The 19,990-nt window shown below is 50.9% G+C and overlaps 8 protein-coding genes across 8 annotated transcripts, besides 4 other annotated features; all 8 read left to right on the top strand.

The window, feature by feature from the left end:
* Positions 1–595: 595 nt before the first annotated feature.
* Positions 596–1,144, top strand: Tb10.406.0640 (hypothetical protein, conserved; the record flags this gene model as incomplete). The annotated part of the gene is made up of 1 exon (XM_818157.1): positions 596–1,144. One exon carries the CDS (start codon positions 596–598, stop codon positions 1,142–1,144), a length of 549 nt encoding a protein of 182 aa, XP_823250.1.
* Positions 1,145–1,474: 330 nt separating this feature from the next.
* On the top strand, positions 1,475–8,248 carry Tb10.406.0650 (microtubule-associated protein, putative; the record flags this gene model as incomplete). Its single annotated transcript, XM_818156.1, has 1 exon — positions 1,475–8,248. One exon carries the CDS (start codon positions 1,475–1,477, stop codon positions 8,246–8,248), a length of 6,774 nt encoding a protein of 2,257 aa, XP_823249.1.
* Positions 1,682–7,118: a repeat region.
* Positions 7,840–7,886: a microsatellite.
* Positions 8,249–11,117: 2,869 nt separating the features above from the next.
* On the top strand, positions 11,118–11,591 carry Tb10.6k15.0010 (hypothetical protein; the record flags this gene model as incomplete). Its single annotated transcript, XM_818155.1, has 1 exon — positions 11,118–11,591. One exon carries the CDS (start codon positions 11,118–11,120, stop codon positions 11,589–11,591), a length of 474 nt encoding a protein of 157 aa, XP_823248.1.
* Positions 11,592–12,810: 1,219 nt separating this feature from the next.
* Positions 12,811–13,236, top strand: Tb10.6k15.0020 (EP1 procyclin precursor; the record flags this gene model as incomplete). The annotated part of the gene is made up of 1 exon (XM_818154.1): positions 12,811–13,236. The coding sequence occupies one exon, from the start codon at positions 12,811–12,813 to the stop codon at positions 13,234–13,236; it is 426 nt and encodes a 141-aa protein (XP_823247.1).
* Positions 12,988–13,163: a microsatellite.
* Positions 13,237–14,165: 929 nt separating the features above from the next.
* On the top strand, positions 14,166–14,555 carry Tb10.6k15.0030 (EP2 procyclin; the record flags this gene model as incomplete). Its single annotated transcript, XM_818153.1, has 1 exon — positions 14,166–14,555. The coding sequence occupies one exon, from the start codon at positions 14,166–14,168 to the stop codon at positions 14,553–14,555; it is 390 nt and encodes a 129-aa protein (XP_823246.1).
* Positions 14,328–14,482: a microsatellite.
* A 1,693-nt stretch (positions 14,556–16,248) lies between the features above and the next one.
* Positions 16,249–17,466, top strand: Tb10.6k15.0040 (procyclin-associated gene 1 polypeptide; the record flags this gene model as incomplete). Its single annotated transcript, XM_818152.1, has 1 exon — positions 16,249–17,466. One exon carries the CDS (start codon positions 16,249–16,251, stop codon positions 17,464–17,466), a length of 1,218 nt encoding a protein of 405 aa, XP_823245.1.
* Positions 17,467–17,547: 81 nt separating this feature from the next.
* Tb10.6k15.0050 (procyclin-associated gene 1 polypeptide) lies at positions 17,548–18,660 on the top strand (the record flags this gene model as incomplete). Its single annotated transcript, XM_818151.1, has 1 exon — positions 17,548–18,660. The coding sequence occupies one exon, from the start codon at positions 17,548–17,550 to the stop codon at positions 18,658–18,660; it is 1,113 nt and encodes a 370-aa protein (XP_823244.1).
* A 73-nt stretch (positions 18,661–18,733) lies between these two features.
* On the top strand, positions 18,734–19,990 carry Tb10.6k15.0060 (procyclin-associated gene 2 polypeptide; the record flags this gene model as incomplete). The annotated part of the gene is made up of 1 exon (XM_818150.1): positions 18,734–19,990. The coding sequence occupies one exon, from the start codon at positions 18,734–18,736 to the stop codon at positions 19,988–19,990; it is 1,257 nt and encodes a 418-aa protein (XP_823243.1).

Raw genomic sequence — 19,990 nt, 5'->3', positions numbered from 1 at the left:
CGAAGAGGTATGAATGAAGGTTGGGAAGCAGTTCAACCACACCGATCAAATGATGTGCGTACGCTCGTACGATCAGAAAAAGGATACCAAGGATGAGCCTCCATAATCCGTTGGAAGACCGTATTTCGAAGAAATAGTTTTTCGCGAAGAAGTGTACAGACGGTGGCCTGGGGATGCTCGTGCTTGGCCTACAACTGATATGTTGTGATAACCGCCAGTGCGTTTCACAGGGTGAAATAGATCCCCTCAGGCGTAATTAAATATTCCCCTTCTGCCTTCTTTATTATCAACTGCTTGAGTGGGGCCGGTTTAGTTCCGCTGACGGTATACAACTGCCTCCGCCTGGATTAAAGGCGCCTTGCGTGTATTCCTTGCCTGTAGTTTGGCTACATGCCACTCCTTCCTCTCTCCACCCTTGTGGGATCTCCTCGACGGGGGTTTTACACTTTTTTTCTTCTCTCACCATTCCCTTTGAACCGCAACCACACTCGTGTTACACCATGTGACTGAGCCGATTGCACTGTAATTTAGGTGAATCCTCAGTGCTAGGCAGCACAAAGCTCTGGGGTGAGTGGAATCGGTTGCAGGCGCCAGCATGCACACCGGGGACAAGCGAGTTCTTCCATGTTTTGACAACCATTACAACAGCGGTGTCCTCGTAGATAACTGGTTCGACGCACGCATCAATGAGGCGCATGGCAAATTCACGATCGCAGTAGACGGCCAATCTCCGCTGCCGTCCTCAGTTTATAAGGCTGATTACTCTACCCCATGTGTTACAGCTGTCCGGCCGATGTTGCGGCAGCGTGGACTCGGGAAGAGCCTTATATTTGGAAGCGGCCTACCAACAGTCGATGAAGTGGTGGCAACAAGCAAAGACTATGGCGCCACACAGCGATACCTGATTGATAGCAGGTATGGGAAGCCAAAGCACCATTGCAAACCGTTAAACACGCTCAGCGGCGTAGACCGCTTTGCACTAACTGGGAAACTGTCCAAACCAGTAAACCAACCAACAGTAGATGATGCCATGGTTGACCGATTTCGCACAACAAAGTCTGCTATGGATGTCACCATTTTAAACCACCACGTGCAAAGACAGTTGTCCGCGGGAAGGAACTGTGGCGCGAGAACCCAAATGTAACGACCAGCGGTTGCCAGTCAGTAGATGTAGAAAAGGAGGCAGTTTCTCAAACGCCTAACGTCACGTGTATTTGCATGAGTAACACCTTCCACAAGGAACTGTGATGACTGAACACCAAAAGTATACCTTAATATCCGCTAACTCAACCCCAAATGATGAAAAAAAATTAGAATATTCGCTGTAAGATAATTTACCACACACCCCTCTGCAGGATATAATTTCTCTACTCAATATCCATAAATCACCTAAGAAAAAGAAGCATCTTACCTTCAGAAATATAAGTGTAAAAACTACTTACAATAAATAGGAATCAAAAATACCAAAGGAAGGATGCCTGGCACAAAGGGATTAGAAGCAGACTATAAGTGGAATGATCCGCAACCATATCCACAAAGAGATAAAGAAAGAGCAGAGGTCTACGATTGCATCGACATAAAAAACAAAAAAAAAAGTTTGCCGCACAATACTGAAAACCTTTATATGAAACAACAAAAAGCAAATAAACAAAATTATAAAGAAATACTTTCCACAATGAAAGAATCGTATGCACCAATTGACCCTGCCGCATATAAGCGTGATATGCTCCGTGAGGAAGAGGAGGTAACGGGCCCTCGTCATGTTGATCCCAGTCACTTCCGCTCAACCACTGCAGAATCGTATGCACCAATTGACCCTGCCGCATATAAGCGTGATATGCTCCGTGAGGAAGAGGAGGTAACGGGCCCTCGTCATGTTGATCCCAGTCACTTCCGCTCAACCACTGCAGAATCGTATGCACCAATTGACCCTGCCGCATATAAGCGTGATGTGCTCCGTGAGGAAGAGGAGGTAACGGGCCCTCGTCATGTTGACCCCAGTCACTTCCGCTCAACCACTGCAGAATCGTATGCACCAATTGACCCTGCCGCATATAAGCGTGATGTGCTCCGTGAGGAAGAGGAGGTAACGGGCCCTCGTCATGTTGACCCCAGTCACTTCCGCTCAACCACTGCAGAATCGTATGCACCAATTGACCCTGCCGCATATAAGCGTGATGTGCTCCGTGAGGAAGAGGAGGTAACGGGCCCTCGTCATGTTGATCCCAGTCACTTCCGCTCAACCACTGCAGAATCGTATGCACCAATTGACCCTGCCGCATATAAGCGTGATGTGCTCCGTGAGGAAGAGGAGGTAACGGGCCCTCGTCATGTTGACCCCAGTCACTTCCGCTCAACCACTGCAGAATCGTATGCACCAATTGACCCTGCCGCATATAAGCGTGATGTGCTCCGTAAGGAAGAGGAGGTAACGGGCCCTCGTCATGTTGACCCCAGTCACTTCCGCTCAACCACTGCAGAATCGTATGCACCAATTGACCCTGCCGCATATAAGCGTGATGTGCTCCGTGAGGAAGAGGAGGTAACGGGCCCTCGTCATGTTGACCCCAGTCACTTCCGCTCAACCACTGCAGAATCGTATGCACCAATTGACCCTGCCGCATATAAGCGTGATGTGCTCCGTGAGGAAGAGGAGGTAACGGGCCCTCGTCATGTTGATCCCAGTCACTTCCGCTCAACCACTGCAGAATCGTATGCACCAATTGACCCTGCCGCATATAAGCGTGATGTGCTCCGTGAGGAAGAGGAGGCAACGGGCCCTCGTCATGTTGATCCCAGTCACTTCCGCTCAACCACTGCAGAATCGTATGCGCCAATTGACCCTGCCGCATATAAGCGTGATGTGCTCCGTGAGGAAGAGGAGGCAACGGGCCCTCGTCATGTTGACCCCAGTCACTTCCGCTCAACCACTGCAGAATCGTATGCACCAATTGACCCTGCCGCATATAAGCGTGATGTGCTCCGTGAGGAAGAGGAGGTAACGGGCCCTCGTCATGTTGATCCCAGTCACTTCCGCTCAACCACTGCAGAATCGTATGCGCCAATTGACCCTGCCGCATATAAGCGTGATGTGCTCCGTGAGGAAGAGGAGGTAACGGGCCCTCGTCATGTTGACCCCAGTCACTTCCGCTCAACCACTGCAGAATCGTATGCGCCAATTGACCCTGCCGCATATAAGCGTGATGTGCTCCGTGAGGAAGAGGAGGTAACGGGCCCTCGTCATGTTGATCCCAGTCACTTCCGCTCAACCACTGCAGAATCGTATGCGCCAATTGACCCTGCCGCATATAAGCGTGATGTGCTCCGTGAGGAAGAGGAGGTAACGGGCCCTCGTCATGTTGACCCCAGTCACTTCCGCTCAACCACTGCAGAATCGTATGCGCCAATTGACCCTGCCGCATATAAGCGTGATGTGCTCCGTGAGGAAGAGGAGGTAACGGGCCCTCGTCATGTTGACCCCAGTCACTTCCGCTCAACCACTGCAGAATCGTATGCGCCAATTGACCCTGCCGCATATAAGCGTGATGTGCTCCGTGAGGAAGAGGAGGTAACGGGCCCTCGTCATGTTGACCCCAGTCACTTCCGCTCAACCACTGCAGAATCGTATGCGCCAATTGACCCTGCCGCATATAAGCGTGATGTGCTCCGTGAGGAAGAGGAGGTAACGGGCCCTCGTCATGTTGATCCCAGTCACTTCCGCTCAACCACTGCAGAATCGTATGCGCCAATTGACCCTGCCGCATATAAGCGTGATGTGCTCCGTGAGGAAGAGGAGGTAACGGGCCCTCGTCATGTTGATCCCAGTCACTTCCGCTCAACCACTGCAGAATCGTATGCGCCAATTGACCCTGCCGCATATAAGCGTGATGTGCTCCGTGAGGAAGAGGAGGTAACGGGCCCTCGTCATGTTGACCCCAGTCACTTCCGCTCAACCACTGCAGAATCGTATGCGCCAATTGACCCTGCCGCATATAAGCGTGATGTGCTCCGTGAGGAAGAGGAGGTAACGGGCCCTCGTCATGTTGACCCCAGTCACTTCCGCTCAACCACTGCAGAATCGTATGCACCAATTGACCCTGCCGCATATAAGCGTGATGTGCTCCGTGAGGAAGAGGAGGTAACGGGCCCTCGTCATGTTGATCCCAGTCACTTCCGCTCAACCACTGCAGAATCGTATGCGCCAATTGACCCTGCCGCATATAAGCGTGATGTGCTCCGTGAGGAAGAGGAGGTAACGGGCCCTCGTCATGTTGACCCCAGTCACTTCCGCTCAACCACTGCAGAATCGTATGCACCAATTGACCCTGCCGCATATAAGCGTGATGTGCTCCGTGAGGAAGAGGAGGTAACGGGCCCTCGTCATGTTGATCCCAGTCACTTCCGCTCAACCACTGCAGAATCGTATGCACCAATTGACCCTGCCGCATATAAGCGTGATGTGCTCCGTGAGGAAGAGGAGGTAACGGGCCCTCGTCATGTTGATCCCAGTCACTTCCGCTCAACCACTGCAGAATCGTATGCACCAATTGACCCTGCCGCATATAAGCGTGATGTGCTCCGTGAGGAAGAGGAGGTAACGGGCCCTCGTCATGTTGACCCCAGTCACTTCCGCTCAACCACTGCAGAATCGTATGCGCCAATTGACCCTGCCGCATATAAGCGTGATGTGCTCCGTGAGGAAGAGGAGGTAACGGGCCCTCGTCATGTTGATCCCAGTCACTTCCGCTCAACCACTGCAGAATCGTATGCGCCAATTGACCCTGCCGCATATAAGCGTGATGTGCTCCGTGAGGAAGAGGAGGCAACGGGCCCTCGTCATGTTGATCCCAGTCACTTCCGCTCAACCACTGCAGAATCGTATGCGCCAATTGACCCTGCCGCATATAAGCGTGATGTGCTCCGTGAGGAAGAGGAGGTAACGGGCCCTCGTCATGTTGATCCCAGTCACTTCCGCTCAACCACTGCAGAATCGTATGCGCCAATTGACCCTGCCGCATATAAGCGTGATGTGCTCCGTGAGGAAGAGGAGGTAACGGGCCCTCGTCATGTTGACCCCAGTCACTTCCGCTCAACCACTGCAGAATCGTATGCACCAATTGACCCTGCCGCATATAAGCGTGATGTGCTCCGTGAGGAAGAGGAGGTAACGGGCCCTCGTCATGTTGACCCCAGTCACTTCCGCTCAACCACTGCAGAATCGTATGCGCCAATTGACCCTGCCGCATATAAGCGTGATGTGCTCCGTGAGGAAGAGGAGGTAACGGGCCCTCGTCATGTTGACCCCAGTCACTTCCGCTCAACCACTGCAGAATCGTATGCGCCAATTGACCCTGCCGCATATAAGCGTGATGTGCTCCGTGAGGAAGAGGAGGTAACGGGCCCTCGTCATGTTGACCCCAGTCACTTCCGCTCAACCACTGCAGAATCGTATGCACCAATTGACCCTGCCGCATATAAGCGTGATGTGCTCCGTGAGGAAGAGGAGGTAACGGGCCCTCGTCATGTTGACCCCAGTCACTTCCGCTCAACCACTGCAGAATCGTATGCACCAATTGACCCTGCCGCATATAAGCGTGATGTGCTCCGTGAGGAAGAGGAGGTAACGGGCCCTCGTCATGTTGATCCCAGTCACTTCCGCTCAACCACTGCAGAATCGTATGCGCCAATTGACCCTGCCGCATATAAGCGTGATGTGCTCCGTGAGGAAGAGGAGGTAACGGGCCCTCGTCATGTTGATCCCAGTCACTTCCGCTCAACCACTGCAGAATCGTATGCGCCAATTGACCCTGCCGCATATAAGCGTGATGTGCTCCGTGAGGAAGAGGAGGTAACGGGCCCTCGTCATGTTGATCCCAGTCACTTCCGCTCAACCACTGCAGAATCGTATGCGCCAATTGACCCTGCCGCATATAAGCGTGATGTGCTCCGTGAGGAAGAGGAGGTAACGGGCCCTCGTCATGTTGACCCCAGTCACTTCCGCTCAACCACTGCAGAATCGTATGCGCCAATTGACCCTGCCGCATATAAGCGTGATGTGCTCCGTGAGGAAGAGGAGGTAACGGGCCCTCGTCATGTTGATCCCAGTCACTTCCGCTCAACCACTGCAGAATCGTATGCGCCAATTGACCCTGCCGCATATAAGCGTGATGTGCTCCGTGAGGAAGAGGAGGCAACGGGCCCTCGTCATGTTGATCCCAGTCACTTCCGCTCAACCACTGCAGAATCGTATGCGCCAATTGACCCTGCCGCATATAAGCGTGATGTGCTCCGTGAGGAAGAGGAGGTAACGGGCCCTCGTCATGTTGACCCCAGTCACTTCCGCTCAACCACTGCAGAATCGTATGCGCCAATTGACCCTGCCGCATATAAGCGTGATGTGCTCCGTGAGGAAGAGGAGGTAACGGGCCCTCGTCATGTTGACCCCAGTCACTTCCGCTCAACCACTGCAGAATCGTATGCGCCAATTGACCCTGCCGCATATAAGCGTGATGTGCTCCGTGAGGAAGAGGAGGTAACGGGCCCTCGTCATGTTGACCCCAGTCACTTCCGCTCAACCACTGCAGAATCGTATGCACCAATTGACCCTGCCGCATATAAGCGTGATGTGCTCCGTGAGGAAGAGGAGGTAACGGGCCCTCGTCATGTTGACCCCAGTCACTTCCGCTCAACCACTGCAGAATCGTATGCGCCAATTGACCCTGCCGCATATAAGCGTGATGTGCTCCGTGAGGAAGAGGAGGTAACGGGCCCTCGTCATGTTGACCCCAGTCACTTCCGCTCAACCACTGCAGAATCGTATGCGCCAATTGACCCTGCCGCATATAAGCGTGATGTGCTCCGTGAGGAAGAGGAGGTAACGGGCCCTCGTCATGTTGACCCCAGTCACTTCCGCTCAACCACTGCAGAATCGCATGCACCAATTGACCCTGCCGCATATAAGCGTGATGTGCTCCGTGAGGAAGAGGAGGTAACGGGCCCTCGTCATGTTGATCCCAGTCACTTCCGCTCAACCACTGCAGAATCGTATGCACCAATTGACCCTGCCGCATATAAGCGTGATGTGCTCCGTGAGGAAGAGGAGGTAACGGGCCCTCGTCATGTTGATCCCAGTCACTTCCGCTCAACCACTGCAGAATCGTATGCGCCAATTGACCCTGCCGCATATAAGCGTGATGTGCTCCGTGAGGAAGAGGAGGTAACGGGCCCTCGTCATGTTGATCCCAGTCACTTCCGCTCAACCACTGCAGAATCGTATGCGCCAATTGACCCTGCCGCATATAAGCGTGATGTGCTCCGTGAGGAAGAGGAGGCAACGGGCCCTCGTCATGTTGATCCCAGTCACTTCCGCTCAACCACTGCAGAATCGTATGCGCCAATTGACCCTGCCGCATATAAGCGTGATGTGCTCCGTGAGGAAGAGGAGGCAACGGGCCCTCGTCATGTTGATCCCAGTCACTTCCGCTCAACCACTGCAGAATCGTATGCACCAATTGACCCTGCCGCATATAAGCGTGATGTGCTCCGTGAGGAAGTTGTGAAAGTGTCAAGTCGCGGTGGTGATGATGGCCACTTTAGGACAACTGCAAAGGATTCGTATTGTCGCTATGATTCTTCTTGTTATAAGAGTTCGTGTAGGGAGTCTTCCTTTGGTGATGAATCTGTTATATCTAAGAGGCATAGCTTTACTGCTTCATCTGTAGCTGATGCTATTGTTGTTAAGAAGGTCGTGAAAGGTAAAAGTGATGGTGGTGTGACATCAAAGAAGGTTGATGTCTCCACTGATATGAAGTGTGTCGCAAGTGGGGAGAGTAATGGAGGTGCTGCTGCGGCTGTTGCAGCTACTACTGAGTGTGCTGCTGCGGCTGTGGGCGATCAACCAACTGGTAACGGAGTACGTGTGTCAAAGTGGAAAAAGGCCCCTAATGTTGGTTATTCCTGCCCTTGTCATGTAGATGCTGATATGTACGTGAGTACCGCGCATAGAGATTTCAAGGCACACGGTGCCAGCAAACCTTATATGCCAAAGGCTGCTCCGACTGTTAAACAGTCAAGCATTTCTATGCAAGGTGTAAGCAGCGAATACCGCAACAGGTTTATCAGGCCTGAGGTACAATGTCCTCCTCGTCCCATTGGGAAACCTGCAGTACAGGTCCGTCATGTGGACCCTTCGATGTATGTTACGACTAACCGCGCAACCTTCGTTAATCACTCGGGTCGCAAGGTGTAGAATATTTGAGAAGCGGTATTTTCCTCTTTTTTAAACTGTGATTGGAAGGTCTTTACGTATGAGTGCTGCACTGTGGAGATCAATGTACGCAGGAGTATGCCATTGGGTGGCGCCATTCGTTTGTCCTCAACGTAGTTGTTTCGTGTTGTGAGTGTGGATAATGCGTTGCGTGAAAGGGCTGATATTATCTCTCCTGTGCTAACTGTGCTGATTATTATGTATTTTGTCGATCGACTACTGGCACGTGCTGACCAACTATTGGTTGTGTCCAGTGATAGCCACGTAATGTGATGTATTTATTTTGCTGCTGATTATTTTCTGTTTGTTGTTTCGTGCCCTTTCTTTCGGACGCACTTTTGCTGAAATCAACTTTTGGTCCATTTTTTTTTTTAATTTTCACTTGAGGGTATGTTAACGGCAGCGTAGGGATGCGATGTGGGTCCCTGGGTCGACCTTCCGTTAACTACTCTCGTCGCTACAGCTGATTCGAGCGGGATCTCACAGTTGGAGTGTACGTCCTTCCTTTCTTCCTTTGCCTCCATTGAAGCCATATTTGCTAATTAAGAATTGTGTTGTTGTTGTTGTTGGTGAGGTACCTGGGGATGTTATTGTTTGGGGTCGTTGTTTAGAGGGAGCGTTAAGTGTGATGTATGAATTGGCTGTGAAACGGTAATATATGTATATATATATGCGTTGAGGAGCTTTAGCTATATTTTGATTCTTTCCTTCCCCATACGTTTCTGTTACTGGTAACTGCCTACGGTATGGCAACCCACATATCCTACAGAAGGTACTGAATCGAATGCCTTGTTTGCGTGCAGTTGCGCCTTCTTTGCGCCAGGGGTTGTGCCGACTGCTTACCGTGTGTGCTTTGCCTTTTCCCAAATTCCCCACGGATTCTCCTTTCATTGTGTGAGAGTGTTAGGGTTAGGTTAGTTTTTACCTCTGCTTGACTAGTGTCAGAGAAGGTTTTACAGGGCAACACTGAGGCCATAGGGTGAGGGAGGGGGAGGGCGAAGTTAGCTTACATTGAGCCCTGCGGTGGATTTCTGTCTGTCAGCTGTTTGATTATGCTTATTGTTTCGCCTTGTATTAGTGAGGGGATGGTTATATTTCGTAATGAATTTGGTGTTTGTGTGGCTTGTCGGTGCGAGGGAACGGTGTAAATCGTGCCCGAGTTGTTGGTGCGTGTTTTGTCCCTTCGGATGCTGGGCTGTGGTACTGAATACGCCGTAGGTTGGAGTAGAACCTCTGATTTTTTTGTCCCTTTGTGTGATTGTAGAGGTTGGGAAGGTAGTGCGAGTTCAGACCACAGCGGTTGGAAAGTATGCCAACCACTATCATGTTGATGGTGCAGGGATTTGTACCAGTTTTGTAAGTGTTTATGTCCTTTGAAATCACGGAAGCGGTATCACTACGGGGGCGACAACGCGGGGGGTCATGACAAGTAGTGCGGAGGCGGAAGGGTGGTGAGGAAGTGCTGCCTTCGGTTTTGCATTGTGTGGAAATGGGGTGTCGTTGCGGTTGTTGCGGAAACTCGGTTGTATTGCGACGTCGCTAATGATCCTTCGCTTTTTGTCTATCTTTTAAGGGTAATTTAACAAAGGTGCGTCACACAGATCACCGTTGTAATGTTTCTAACGTTCAAAGGTGAAGGTGGAGAACGTGCTGGAAAGTCGGCTGGGACCTTTTATGACTGTGCCAGTTTTTTTTACTTTTTTTGATGCCTGTAGGCGTGTTTGCTCTAAAACCGTGTGGGTTGTGGGTGCGGGTCTTGCTGCCCCCCATTTTCATAATTTTTGGGGGATTGTCGAGTCGCCATACTCAACGCATGTTTGTAAACATGCCCTGGCCGCCGTACTTGCGCCACTCGGGGTGTCGTCCCTTTCGGTTGAACAGTGATTTTGCGCATGGAGAATTGCAGGGTTCTCTCCGCTGCGCTGCGCCTGTGCATTAACAAATGTAAGCAGAGGCTTTTCCGTTGCTTGTGCTTTTTAACATAGCGTTATTATTATTATTATTTTGCGGTGTGCGGGAGGTGCGGATGAGCCCCTTTTACGTAATCTCCCTGGCTCATCTTTTTTTTTTAAAGCTGAATTTATTTACCTTCCCAGTGCATTTATTCATGCGTCTTGGTGCATGAGTAAGTGCATGCTGTTGGGTGTGTGAGGCGGTTGAGGTACGGGTGGTAGTGGCCAAGTAGCCCGACGACCATTGGAATACCAACTCCAACTGGCTGCGGATTTCCTTCCCTTCCCGGTCGCACACCCAGTGGTGGGTTCCCGGTTGCACCAGCTTTCCTCGCTTACTGCTTAAAGCTCGGCTATTGCTGGTAGCGTTTCGCCGATATGGCCCAACTCCTTGTTATCGCATCCAGGGATGCCAGTGAGAACGGCGACCCCAGCTTAATGCTGTGAGGTGTATCCCAACATCGTCTCCGTCATTCGCAATTTGACACAGCTCCTCCGTATCACGGGCTTTAATTTCGGAATGCTCGTAAGTGTTGCCTTTCTTTCCTCATCTTCACCCCGTTTTTTTCACTCCTTCCATTGGACCCTGCGAATCTCTTATCGGTTTCGTCGTGATACGTGGGCAGCCATGTCGTGATGGAAACCATTCGGCCGTCACAACGTGGTCGGACGCGGATGGTAGCCTTTCCACAAATTATCCACTGCGCACCCTGCACTGTGGTTTCCGCACACGCAACTCCACTGCCTCCTGTAGCGACGCCGGACCCGCTGTAGCGTGTTCCGTTACCGTTATCTAACCGAGGCTCCGCCTCGACGGGTTTTGACTTGCCCTTGGAGGCCCCCAAACTTACGCGGCCTTGCTACAGGAGGCAGTGGAGTTGCGTGTGCGCCTAGGTGCAATGCAACACCCGGGTCGCGCTGACTTTGAGCAACTGTCGCGGTGTGTGTTCTTCAGTGCGCGCGTGTTTACATTCGGGGAGCCCTTCGATTCACCCGCTCCGCCCTTTTCTTCAGTGCTTTTTCCCTTCGGTGCGCCCCATGTTCCAAGCGTATCGCTTCTCATCGGTGTGCTCAGTGGTTGTGTGGTAGTCGTGCGCCGCTGCTGTCCTACCGTTTCCTTTGTTCCACCTCGTGGAGGAGGCTGTGCGTTCGGTCCCTTCGGGGGGGGGGGGGGAGGGGAGCGTAACGCATTTGCGTGTCCCACATCGGGGGGAGGCATGGCAATATTTGATTCAATCATAGATATTCCTAGCCTGCAAAACCCTCGCCTCATTTGGGGGTGGGTAGAAACCCATGGGTGGCGGGCGCCTTCCGGTCATGGCAACCAATTGTCCCTCGCAATGTCACGGACAGAACCCGGTTGCCATCCTTGACCTTCTTTTTCCCCTTTCGGGGGCTATGTCTAAGCCAATTTACTTACCCTGCGCGCGTAGGCAGTGGGCCGTGAAACGCGGGAGAGCAACCCTCTTAGGAACTTGCTCCACCCGTTTCCAGGATCGGGCTCGCCTTTCGGAGGCCTTGGCAGCCCAATAAACCACGCAGATGTGGTCCCATGTTCAGGCTCCGCTGAGCGTGGGTCTTCGTTTCCCCAAAGCGCCAACATCCTTAACCAAGCCCAACGCATCCTGGCAGGTCATTGTGCCGACGAAATTTCAACCAATCAGGCGCGCCACGGTTCCCACCACGGCAAAAGCTCATTGGGAGTTGCGTGCCCACCGGAGGTGCCCCCTTCATATACCAGTGTGTGTGGTGGCAGGTGTCGGCTCGTTTTATCGGTGAGTCGGCCCACCAACGCCGCCGATGTGCCGAGTTGCGGGGCCTTTATCCGCCGAAATTGGTTTTAATTTCCGCTAGTTCTCGTTGAGGGCGCATGAAAGGAAAACTTTACCAGCGTTCTCCATCAGCCGTCGTGCTGAAGGGCTTTCTGACTTCTTCGATGCCCGGTGTTTCGTAGCAAAACATACCGCTGCCGGCCTAAATGCCGCTGATTCACCACAAAGTGCTTTTCAGTGCCCCCAAACTGGATTGCCAAACTTCTGACAAGTGTATTGTTCCGAATATGGTGAGCGAATCCCTTCTCTATTAACAATTCTCGAAAACTCTTCGGGAGTCAGGGCCCACGGAACCGAGGGGGCGGATGAGGAAGAGGGGGAAACAACAATTCCGCACCGCGAACAGGCACCGCTCCCCTGGACCTCTTCCTCAGATGTGAGGTGCAGTCAGCCTTTGTTGTCATTGGGGTTAAGCGGAAAGGTGTGTGTCAGTAGGTTGTGAGGTGAAAGCGTTTTCAGATGCATAGTGAGCTTAATATCCTTTTCACAGTATATCGTGTCCGATAGGTATCTCTTATTAGTATAGTTGAGTACTAGTCAATAGTGCATTTTGTGTAAAATGTCCATTTTGTGGAAGTGATATGGTTGTTTTGTGCTGTTCCGTGTCTCTGGGTGGGCGTGCATTGAAAATAGGGGTTATCGGGTGAGTACTGAGTTTAACATGTTCTCGTGATCGCTGCACGCGCCTTCGAGTTTTTTTTCCTTTTCCCCATTTTTTTCAACTTGAAGACTTCAATTACACCAAGAAGTAAAATTCACAATGGCACCTCGTTCCCTTTATCTGCTCGCTATTCTTCTGTTCAGCGCGAACCTCTTCGCTGGCGTGGGATTTGCCGCAGCCGCTGAAGGACCAGAAGACAAGGGTCTTACTAAGGGAGGCAAAGGCAAAGGCGAGAAGGGAACCAAGGTCGGCGCCGACGATACCAATGGCACTGACCCCGACCCTGAACCTGAACCTGAACCCGAACCCGAACCCGAACCCGAACCTGAACCTGAACCTGAACCTGAACCTGAACCTGAACCTGAACCCGAACCTGAACCCGAGCCGGAACCTGAACCTGAACCCGAGCCGGAACCCGAGCCGGAACCTGAACCCGAACCTGAACCTGAACCTGGTGCTGCAACGCTGAAATCTGTTGCACTTCCGTTTGCAGTCGCGGCTGCTGCTCTCGTTGCCGCATTCTAAGCGGATGCAAGCGTGTAAAGCGCCTCGGAGGAACGAAACCCTTTGAAAAGGTTCCTTTCATTTATATCGCCTCCATATGGTGCATCGTGTTTGTTTCCTGCTGTTTCTTGTAAAACAGTGTGGACATTCATTTAATATTTTTTCGTTATATATTTTTGGTGACATCCTTTCTAATGTCTTATTAACCATCGCCTGAGACCCACAGCCCTGTAGATTTCTGTGATGTTTCGGTTGCGTATTCCATAATTTTAAGCGTTTCACTTCTATTTTTTTTCATTCCTTTGAATTTGGATCTTAAAATTATTATTGGTGCCTTGTGTTATTGTGCGTGCTGCGTGTGAATGTGGCGCTCTGCCTTTTAATTTGTTGGATGAGCTATTTCATTAATTTTTTTGCCTTCTCTTCTTTTGGGTTCGAATAATAGTTCCTTCTAAACCTTCAGGCCAGAAATGGGAAACAAGTGTTAGACCGGCCAACTTGGGCGAAGGGGTCTGCATTTTGCTTTATTTCATTGGTGGTTTTATGTGCAGTGTTTCCCTGCTTCAGATGGGCCCCGCAGCTGAAGTTGTTTCGCTGCCCTGCCCCCCACTGCTGCGTTGCTGCTGGAGAAACGATGTTGGAGGTTGACGGGTGTGTGCTTTTGAAGACTTTGTATGAATATGGAAGGAAGCTCGCAGCGGTTACTACAGGCAGTTAAGGGCTGAGTGCTGTGCCTTTTCTATTGCCTCTCCCCCTCTTGAGCTATTCTTGTCGGGAGAGTGATTTATTTATCCGAGTTTCGGTTAATTGTCCCCTAGGGATGAAAGGCACCTCAGAGATGAGAGGGCAATGCAATGCTGGTTATCCCAGTTGATCTGCGCATTCATATATGCCATTTCCCCATTTTTTCAACTTGAAGACTTCAATTACACCAAGAAGTAAAATTCACAATGGCACCTCGTTCCCTTTATCTGCTCGCTATTCTTCTGTTCAGCGCGAACCTCTTCGCTGGCGTGGGATTTGCCGCAGCCGCTGAAGGACCAGAAGACAAGGGTCTTACTAAGGGAGGCAAAGGCAAAGGCGAGAAGGGAACCAAGGTCCAGGACGAAGTTGAGCCTGAACCTGAACCCGAACCTGAACCTGAACCCGAACCCGAACCCGAACCCGAACCTGAACCTGAACCTGAACCCGAACCTGAACCCGAACCTGAACCCGAACCTGAACCCGAGCCGGAACCCGAGCCGGAACCTGAACCTGAACCTGAACCTGGTGCTGCAACGCTGAAGTCTGTTGCTCTTCCGTTTGCAATCGCGGCCGTTGGTCTCGTTGCCGCATTCTAAGCTCATGTAAACAGAAAATTCTCTGGGGGGTCAAAACTTTTTAACAAGGGTGGCCCCAGTTATTTCTTTGACCTTTCCTTTGGCGCGATGCGCCCGCTTTATGACGTCCCTTGGCGACAGGACACTTGCATATACGTAATATTTTTTTTCAACCTATTTTTTTGAGTTCTATTTTTTTTTTTATGCCTCGGAACCGTCGGCGGTAGCACGCAGCCCTGTAGACTTCTGCGTGTGCCTGTCAATGTGTTCCTTGGCTTCTACCAAACGGTTTCTTCTGTAAACCATTCGTATGGTTTTGTCAAAAATTCATCCACTGCATTTGCGGTCTTCTCCTATGTCTTGTTCCTGCAATGGTTGACAGCAACCTCCTCCATTTGTGACTGAACTTTTTTTTTTTCGAACTTTTTGCCTTGTCCTTTTTTCGTACTGGGAAAATAGTTCCTTCTAAAACCTCAGGCTAGAAATGGGAGACAAATGGACTTTTGATGACTCAAGCGATTTGTCCCTCGATATTTCCGCCATCTCAGCTTCCGTTTGACACCGTGGAGTTGCAACATGGGAAGCAGCGGTTGAAGGAAGCACATTCCTGGTGATGATTCCTTCTTCGCCTACGGTGGTGCATCATCATGTTTGTTAATATGTCGGGGAAACTTTAAAGCACCTTCAGGAAGTTCACCGTAACTGTTCAAAATTGAGGCCTGAGCGGTGTTTTGCCTTTTGCCTTGCCTTTATTTAACTGTTCTCGTCAGGGGAGCGATTCAGTTGAGTGAGCTGCTGCCACTTGATCTGTTGGGGAGGAGAGGCTGCGGAGAGGGTAAGCGCGTTGTTTCCATGAACTTTACGTATTTACTGCACTGCCCTCTGTTTTGGTCCACTTTGTGAAATATGCTGGGACAATCAATGGAGAGTGTGACATTTTTTGAAATACTTCTGGGGCATTCACCGGCTCGTCGGTGGTCATATGTTCTCGCAGTGTTTTCTCTCCCACATCGCCTTTGAGATGATGTGCGTCGCGCGCCGCAGGGGAGCTTTCTCGTTTAGGAGTCAGTTAAATAAGTAACAAGTCCACTGCGCGCCCCGCGGTGGATCGATTTCGTGTCCTTTCGACAAAGCCAAAACCGAAGAAAAGGAGGTCCTTGGTCGGGCTTGACTTTCTTTCCTGGACCTAATTTCTAAGCGTCGGCGGGGTGCGGTTAGGGTTTTATGCCATCTCGAGAATAGTTGCCATCGGTCAATCTCACTTTTAAGCCCCTACCCGACACTTTCCTACCCACCAACGTGTTGTCGCGGATAGCGTTAAGAACGGTTTGTAGCCTGGAAACCCTGTTTTGACCCCCCTAAGTATCAGGGGGGTCGCTCTTCCTTCTCTGATGCGCCATAGTGCATTGGATCCCACCGCCGGCAACACGAGCCCACCTCAGCAATTGATGGCAATGGGCCGTGTGCCAACCACGGCGTATCCAATGGTTTTGGAGGGAAATAAGACAGTGTCACGGATGATTTCATGCTGTCGGTTAAGCTTTAAATTCCAGCTGCAAAAAGGCGCCTTGCACCTTCCCTTCCCCGCCAACACTAACGCCGTTGCCGTTGCTGAAGCCTGAATCTGGCAGGCGCATCCCCGGCGGATTTTCCAGTCCCCAAGTGGGGGCGTCACAACTTGCCGCGGTCTTTCCTGTTTCATCAATCATCGAAAATGGTCTCTTTGATTATCCTTTTTCGCTTGACCTTTGCCATCGCGAATAGGGTTCGCACGCTCATGAAGGTATTAGTGATTGTGTCCTTTTTTGTACTTACTGGTAGCGCCTCCGCGGACAGTGGCGCACTGAGTTTGAGTGGAGCTGCGGAAGCGCTCTGTAATGCGTCGAAGAGGCTGAAATCGGTGTATGCCTTCGTCCAAGCGAAAACTAAGTATGCAACCGAGAAGGTGAGGGAGTTTGAGGATATGGTGGAGTTGGTGAGGTTGAAGATTGTGAGGGTTAGGGGAAATGAAGGGGGAAATAGCAATTGGACCTCGTGCACGGGGATCGCGAAGTTTTTGAAACGTGTGGGGAGTAAAGTGAATAGGGTGAAGAGGAGAGAATTGAAGAGGTTGAGATATCTTGGATACTCAGCGGTAGGGGCAGCAGGGATAGCGGCGGGGAGGTTGGATGAAATGATAAATGTGTGGCGGCGCGCGTATTCCAGTGGGAAAGGGGATTTTTGCGTAGGAAATAGCGAGCACCACGCGACGCGGAATCAGTTGTTGAATTGCTATTTAAGTGACTCGGAGAAGGATGAATTTATTTCTTTGGGGGATATGCACCGCATGGAAAGGGTGGAGGAAATGAACATGACACGGGAGAGTATGAACGAACTGCTTAGGCTCACTGGTGGCGGTGGAAACCCCTTGGAACGCTACGTCCACAGCGCAAACTGCCACCTAACAAACACCCGTCCGGGGGGCGGCTACCTCTCCGAAAACAGCACCTCCAGAAGAATACTCTGGGGAGATGGAATTATTTCCCTTAAACGAAGTGGAAGAGGATTCGTTGGGGGGACAGGAAAAACCCGTGCAGAGGTTCTAATACACGATGTAACTTGGGAGGAAGACCCCGTTAACAACGTCCCCGTTCTTAGAAACGCCTACCGAGAGCTTCGCAAATTTGTGAACTTGTATACTCACATCGAAGAGCTGGCGCACGAAACCGGCGCACACTGGAACTGGGAATACGCGCAAGCTATTGTGAACACGGGCACCCACGGAAATAAAAGCACAGTAGTGGTAGATGAGGATAGTGGGAAGTCCTTCGTCGTGCTCGGGAACAGAGAAACGGTGCAAGAGGAGAAGCTGTTGGAGGAGATGGCGATGTGTGGTGTTGGCAGGATTGGCTCTCTCAGGAGGACCCTCGCGTTGTTATTTTTGTTGTTTTAAAATCGTATTTTTTAGTTTGTGTGGTTTAAGGGAAAACTTAGTGGGTTGCAGGTGCCAGACATCTTTTGTTTTCTTCAGCAAATGCGAAGAACAGTGGCATTTTTAGTAGTGGCGTTAGTAAGTGGTTGTTGTCATCATGCGGACGCTGGGGCAGCTTTGAAATTGTCCGCAATAAAAGCGTTATGTAATACCTCAAAAAAACTAAAGGCTGTGCACGGTTTCGTCGAGCAGAAACTCATGGAGGCTGACAGAAAACTCGAGGAAGTCCAACTGCTCCAGAAAGTCGTACGACTGAAATTATTGACAGAATGGAACAAAGGACTGAAGTGTGGAACACTAAGAGTATTCCTTACACAGGTAAGAATCAATGAGCAGAACATGGTCAGGGAAGTGGACGAGTTGTGGGACGTTGGAAGGAGATTAGTGGGAGAAGCGGGCATTGCCGCAGGAAGATTGGATGAAATGGTGTCCGTTTTCGTTCAGGCCCATAGAGACGCGAATAACTCTTGCATCGGTGGTCTAAGTGTGAATTTCCCTGAAGAAGTGCTACCCAGCTGCTACGCCAAGAACAAAGACAGCGGTGAGTGGGAGTCTCTCAAAATTACAGAAGGCGAAAACCTTTTTGAAAATCCGTTCGAAATGAATTTGGAAAGCGTGCTTCACGATAGCTTGCTTGTGGATGGAGGTGACCCAAGGCACGACTTTGGCAAGGATTTGGGATGCCAGCTTACAGTTGGGAAGGCGGGCGGTGGCTATATGGGAAATGGCGATCTCTCTGAGAATATCATATGGGGTGACGGAGTGCTCGGTGTCGTCAAGTCGGGATCCCAGATGACGGGGTTTAAGGGAAACACCCGGGCGACAACGTATGACACCGCAGTGGTGTGGGAGGAAAATCCAACGGGAGGGAATCCCACCCTAGTAAAGGTGGTGAAAGACTATAAACTATTTGCAGAACTGGAAAGAAAAGTCGACGCGTCGCATAAACATTTAGTAGATCGTTTCGTTCAGGAGAATCTGTATGTGGAGGATCTCGGGACACTTGGGAGGAAAGCAAATTCTGCTGTTGATAAAAACACGGAGGGGGAAGATGACGAAGAAGAAAAGAGCATGGAGGACTGGGTGGCGCAAGTGGATGGGGAACGTGTGGAGGACAGGCTTCTGGGGGAAGAGTTGAAGGATTGTGGGGTATAAGCACTTTACTAATATATGTGTGTATTTTTTTGGGGGAGGGGGATGGGTGGGTGGAAGTGTATTGGGCATCAGGATGCAGGTATGTGCTCTATCTTTTTCTTCTTTAGGTGGCTCTGGGAAAATGATAAGGGTCGTATTCACAATAGCGGCGGTCGTAGCTGTGGCAAGTGCCGGCGGCCCTGGTGAAAGAGGGGCGCTGAGGTTGGAGGCAATGCAGGGCGTATGTGGGGTGAGTAAGGCGTTGAAGGAAATGTACCAGTATGTTGTCAAGAAAACAGACGTTTCAGAAGCGATGTTGGAAGATGTGGAAAAAATGGTAAAGCTGGCGAAGTTGAAGGTTGTAAAAGAGAAGGAGACGGGACCCGAATGCGACAAAATGGCATTTTTTCTCAAGTACATGGTGGGTGGTTTGGATAGGATGGTCGGTATGATCGCGAGTGTCCGGAAGAAAGGGTTATCACTAGCAGCAGCGGCGGGGCTGGCAGCGGGGAGGTTGGATGAGTTCGTTAGTGTTTTCCAGCAACCGAATAACAGAAACGGGGTTGAATTTTTTTCTTGCGCTGCGGGTGCACGAGGTGAAGCAGCAACTAAGGCGGAGCTTCACGACTGTTTTCAAGGGGGGAAAACGGCTGTAGATGCTGCAGAATTCCTCTCTGTAGAGGATGTTGAAGAGAAAAAGGGTTCACAAGCGGAGGGCAGAGCAAACCTGGAGGAAGCAATTAGAAGGCACCTAAAGCTGAGCAATAACGACCCAAGATACACGGGAGGGGAGTCACAGGGGTGTCAGCTGGTGCGCGGAAGTTCGGGGGGAGGATACCTGGGAAACGCGAGCCTCACGACTAACTTGCTTTGGGGCGATGGAATCTTTGGAGTAAAGAAAGATGGAGTTGGCGAAACCGCATACATAGGAGATACGAGGAATGAGACATATAGTTACGATATGATGTGGGAGGAAAATCCAACAACAAACGTCCCCACACTGAGGGCAGCAATGGATGCTTACCGGGCGTTTGAAGAGCAGGTAAGTGAGTACGGCGACATATATAGGAGTCTCACGGAGGAGTGGACAGAAAAAACTATTGGGAGGAGGGCGGATGCCATGAAAATACTGAATGGACTAGGAAGTCTTCCAATTGAAAACGTTTCCGCGCTGAATAGCCGTACTAAACAGGATTGGCTCTCGGCAGGTCAGGTAAAGGATGCCGACAAAGACCTTCTGATGACGGAGATTGGGTTGTGTGGAGGGTTGGGGAGGAGGAGCTTCTTCCGAAGAATGTTCAGAAAGGCGTGGAGGAAGATATTTGGCGGAAATTGGGGAAAGGACGACTAA

The sequence above is a fragment of the Trypanosoma brucei genome, chromosome 10 (genome assembly GCF_000002445.2).
Source record: "Trypanosoma brucei brucei TREU927 chromosome 10, whole genome shotgun sequence".
NCBI classification, from domain to species: domain Eukaryota; phylum Euglenozoa; class Kinetoplastea; order Trypanosomatida; family Trypanosomatidae; genus Trypanosoma; species Trypanosoma brucei.
Note: the sequence above shows the minus strand (reverse complement) of the source record. Positions and strands in the feature narration are given on the sequence as shown.